This window comes from Emiliania huxleyi (assembly GCF_000372725.1).
Source record: "Emiliania huxleyi CCMP1516 unplaced genomic scaffold EMIHUscaffold_421, whole genome shotgun sequence".
NCBI lineage: Eukaryota > Haptophyta > Isochrysidales > Noelaerhabdaceae > Emiliania > Emiliania huxleyi.
The window spans coordinates 43,776-48,155 of NW_005198821.1; the positions used below are offsets into that span (position 1 = coordinate 43,776).

General features: G+C 65.5%; 2 protein-coding genes across 2 annotated transcripts in view; both read left to right on the forward strand.

Annotated features, from left to right (window-relative positions):
- The window catches only part of EMIHUDRAFT_244463 (hypothetical protein), a gene marked incomplete at both ends in the record, with an annotated part of 1,235 nt that extends 185 nt beyond the window's left edge, over nucleotides 1-1,050 (forward strand). The window contains 3 exons of the mRNA XM_005769470.1: nucleotides 106-200; nucleotides 517-681; nucleotides 949-1,050. Of these exons, the coding sequence (XP_005769527.1) occupies nucleotides 106-200; nucleotides 517-681; nucleotides 949-1,050 (362 nt within the window). The remainder of the gene's footprint in view (nucleotides 1-105; nucleotides 201-516; nucleotides 682-948) is intronic.
- A 2,092-nt stretch (nucleotides 1,051-3,142) lies between these two features.
- Nucleotides 3,143-4,380, forward strand: part of EMIHUDRAFT_470336 (hypothetical protein) — a gene marked incomplete at its 3' end in the record, with an annotated part of 6,001 nt that continues 4,763 nt past the window's right edge. Inside the window, exons 1-4 of the mRNA XM_005769471.1 lie at nucleotides 3,143-3,800; nucleotides 3,876-3,952; nucleotides 4,018-4,067; nucleotides 4,146-4,291. Coding sequence (XP_005769528.1) covers nucleotides 3,172-3,800; nucleotides 3,876-3,952; nucleotides 4,018-4,067; nucleotides 4,146-4,291 — 902 coding nt within the window. The 5' untranslated portion in view covers nucleotides 3,143-3,171. The remainder of the gene's footprint in view (nucleotides 3,801-3,875; nucleotides 3,953-4,017; nucleotides 4,068-4,145; nucleotides 4,292-4,380) is intronic.

Sequence of the window (4,380 nt, forward strand, 5' to 3'; positions counted from 1 at the left end):
AGTTGCGTCCACTCGCGCCACACCATCGGCGTTCCCCGCCGCGGCGGCCCCTCCAGCAGCCTAGTCGGACGCACCCCTGGAGCCTCCTCGGGACCCGCTTTGTAGGCGTGCGCGCCAAGCACCTCTGCGAGACGGAGGAGGAGGCTTGCAAGGGGTCGGACTCGTGCAAGGGGCCGGGCCGCGAGCCGCGCGCGTCGCCGGTGCCCACCCCTCCCCCACCGCCACCACCTTCAGCATTACACACACACACACACACACACACACACACACACACACACACACACACACACACGCACACACACCTCCATGGACCTGAACACGTCTTTGCAATCTCTCTCACACCGCCTTGCTGCGCCTCCGCCCCGCCAGAAATCGGTGACCGAGGAGCAGTCCTCCTCCTCCTCCTCCTCCTCGCCCGCCGAGCCGTCAACCACGCCGGCGGCGGAGGGGCCGGTGCGTCGCTCCTCGCGGTTCGGCGGAGTGGCCGGCGTCTCTCACGCCACCAACCGTGGACAGGTGCCTCGCATTGCCGGCCGCGCCTTCGACGGCGCCGAGCTGCGGTACGGCGACGTGACGACGGAGCCGCGCCTCTGCTTCACGCACATCTACATCTTCGACTGGGTGTTCGCCAAGCCGACCCTCGCAAAGGTGGCCAAGGTGCTGCAGGCGTCGCCCTTCTACGTGCTCGTCTCCTTCCGCAAGCCCGCCGAGTGGTGGTCGTACGGCCTCGTCAAGGCGCGAGAGGGCCGAAATGTGGCCGAGATGTCCCCTAGATGTGGCCGAGTGGTGGCCGAGTGGTGGCCGAGTGGTGGCCGAGTGGTGGCCGAGTGGTGGTCGTACGGCCTCGTCAGCTTTCGACCCGCCGCAGCGCTTGTCTGCCCTTTGCCACACGTCCCACGACACGCCCTGCAGTGACGCGTCCGTGACGCGTCTACGCCGCGTCCGCAGGTGCAGCCCGTCGCGAAGCTGTCCGGCTTCCGCACGACCGGCGGCGAGGGCATGACGGCCTGGATCTACATCAACTTGGAGAAGGTGCCGGGCGCCGTGTGAGCGCGCGAGCGAGCGCGAGAGCGCCACTACTGTACTGGCGCAGAGACGCGAGGCACTAGTCGCGTCTCGGCACAGACCTCGATCCACCTTGTACGTTGTAGCGTCCGTGCGTCTCCGCGTTTTTGCGAACCGCCAGGTGGGTCTAGGGCGCGCGCGTCGTCCCGCGCCCCGAGTTTTGCGCCTACCAAAAAAAGTTTATATGAGTAAAAGAGTGTGCAGCGGATGAGCGGCGATGACTCTTGACTGACACTGTACGGCGTTATTCAGGACGAAACTTGACGATGGACCAGGTGTGTGATAGTGTAGACCAGACAGCCGACTGAGTCAGTGCACAGTGGGTTCTGGCGCTCAAGCCGTTCAAGGCTCATCTATCATAGCTGCGGCTGCAAAAGTGTCCCATTTACTCCTCGTCTGTCGGCCTCGACCCTCGTCTGCGTCATCGTCCGCTGAAATTTGCATGCGCGTTGGAAACGGCGCTCACTATGTTTTGAGCTACCCATCCCGGAGTGGTTCGACCCCACGCAAATCCGAGACGGTGACGGGTGTCGTCTCGGTGATCTTATTAGGCCCAGTGAGGTAGTGCATCAGACTATCCCGGATCTCCTGCTGACCAAGCTCCTCTTGTAGCTCGATCGGTCACACCGCCACCGCCGCCGACGTCTCAGTGTGAGATGATGGAGAGGGGGGACGACACTGCTTCGGCAGCGTGCACCTCGATCCTGTACCGTGTTTGTTATGACCCCCCCCCGATGAACACACCAGTGAGGCGGAGGGCGCCATCGAGGGTTTTGCGGACGATTACAAGGTGGCAGACTTTTACGCCACTGACTTCAAGTACCGCCGCTTCAACGCCGTCGAGGCGGCGCCACGCAACGTCGCCACGCTCACGGGCGCCAAGCGGGTCACGTCGCCGGGCTCCCAGTACGACTGGAAGAAGAGCAAGGCCCGTGCTTGTAGTGCTACTATTTGCAAGCCCGCGCCAAGCGCGGCCGCACCGCACCCTACCCACGAGCGGAATCCCCCGAGCGCCGATGAGACGTTCGCCTGCACACTGCCACCGAGCCTCTCCCCACGTGCTTCTCAGGGTGGCACATCGGGCGACGACAGCCCTGACAAGGCGGGCTAGCTTTCGTGAAAACGGCGCGGCAGCGCCAAACGGCAACACGTACACACGCTCGCATGAGCCGTGGAGAGATTCGCTGCCGTCCCTCTGTTGATCGAAGAAACTCGAACGGCGCGCGGCTGCCCGCATCTTTGATTTGCTGTGTGAGTGTTGAGGTGATGCGAGCGCGCGTGCGCGCGGCGCGCGTGCCGTTTTGGGTCTCTTTTATACCAGTGATGAAATGTAAACCGACTTTACCACGCGCGCGCACGCGCGCGCCGCGCTCCTCGACTCTCTCGCACCCGCCCCGAGCCACGCCCCTCACGAGATAGGCGGCTGCGACCCTGAGAGTGCGCAGCGGTGCCGCTGGCGTGCTCACCACACCCGCCCATCATGCCTGCATCATTCCTGCACGCACTGCCCGGTCTGGTCGGGGCGTGGGGCGAGATCTGGCATGGCGGCGCGCTTGAACTGAGCGCCTTCGATCGTCTCGCGGCGACTGCTCGCAGGCCGGGCGGCCAGAAACTGTGCCGCTCAGCCATCCGCCGAAGCGAGCGCGCCGGCGGCGGTCCGCCGCCGGCGCGCTCGGCTCAGTGTCTTCAAACCCGCCGGTGGGGAGCTCCGCTTGCGGGCAACGATTGACATGCGTGCAGCCTCGCTGTCAGTGAATCAAGCACTCTTCACGGACGATTTGATTGTGGAAATACCCCATCTTTCCACCGCTTATATTCAAACCAAAGGGGGGGGACCGTTGATTGCATGCACGATGCAATACTACTGAAATGTGGTGACACGAGATGTAGGACGCTTCCTTCTCTCTCGCTCTCCTTCGCGCTTCGGTGGTCCCCTCTCACACCCTCGCCCGATGTATTTCTTATGTAACAACAATAAAACGAACTCTCTTGCACAACACTGGGCACGGGACTGGCGCGCACTGGCCGCCTAGAGTATTTTCCGGGGTTTACCCAAAAAGAAATCCCGCTCCGGCGCCTGAGACCGTCGGCTAGCCTCGGGCATACATGACGTCCTTGCTGCTGCTGCTGCCTGTCGCCTCTACCAGACCGACCGACTCGCTCAGCGGTTGGCTGCACGGCACTCACTTCCGTCAGGACGCCCTCACGATCGAGATCTTTGCGCGTGACGAAGCGGTGCTGTCGGTGCCGCCGCCTGCTGCACCGCCTGCTGCAAGCACGAGCAACGAGGCCGAGGCCGTTGAGCGCGGCATCCCTTGGCCGTGGGGAGGCGGCTCGAGCGGGCCCGCGGCGCCTCCACCGCCTCCCTCGCCGCCGTGGGCCGTGTCGGTCTCCATCCACGGCCTCGACTGCCACGGCATCTCTGTCGAGGGCCTCTCCTCCTCGGTGTCGGACACCACGCCGCCCACCCTCTCGCTCTCGCTCGGCAGCGCCGGCTTCAGCTGCTTTGTCGAGCGGCTGGACGTGCAGCACGGCGGCGCCGGCGCCGGCGCCGCCGGCCCAGTCGTGCCGATCCGGCTCAGCGACCACACAGTCTCCATCCTCGGGCAGCTGACGGCGCTCACTCCGCTCTCGAGGGTCGGCATCTCCGGCGCGGGCGTCTCCGCCGACTTTGCGGTGACGCTGACTCCCACCGGTGCGAGCGGCTTGCCCGCCGCCCTCCGGCTCGACCGCTCGCGCGCGACCATCCTTGCGGGGGGGGCGGCTTCGAGCGATCCCCTTGCGTGGAGCTTGTCGGGGCGGTTCTGTAGGAGCGTCTCGATCCCGACGGGAGGGCTCGCGGTCGACGTCGAGAGCACGGGAGGCCTCGGCGACGTCATGCTCGAGGGCGTCGCCTCTCTCGTCACAAGCCTAGTTAATTAATTACTCTCATGACGACTACTAATTAATTAGGCGTCGCCTCGCTCGTCAGCGGCCTCCTCTCGACGCTCATCGCCTCGCGGGTCGCGCCACCTCGAGCTCGGGGGGAAGGCTCGCCCCTCCCGGGGAGGCTGTCTCGGACGTGTCTCGGGCGTGTCTAGGTCACGGCCGAGCTCGAGCTCGCCGTCGCCCTCGACATCAACCCCGCCCTCGCCGCCCTCGAGCACGAGGCGCCCGAGCTGCCTCCGCCGTCTCGAGCGGCGAAGCGCGGGTCGCAGAGCGGAAGCGGTTGCCGTAGGCGGCAGAGGTCGTCCTCGACTCGGTGGAGCCCCTGCCCGAGGGCCCCTCGTGGCTGGCGTGGTGCGCGGCAGCCCCGCTAGCCAGCCGTGCCACGCC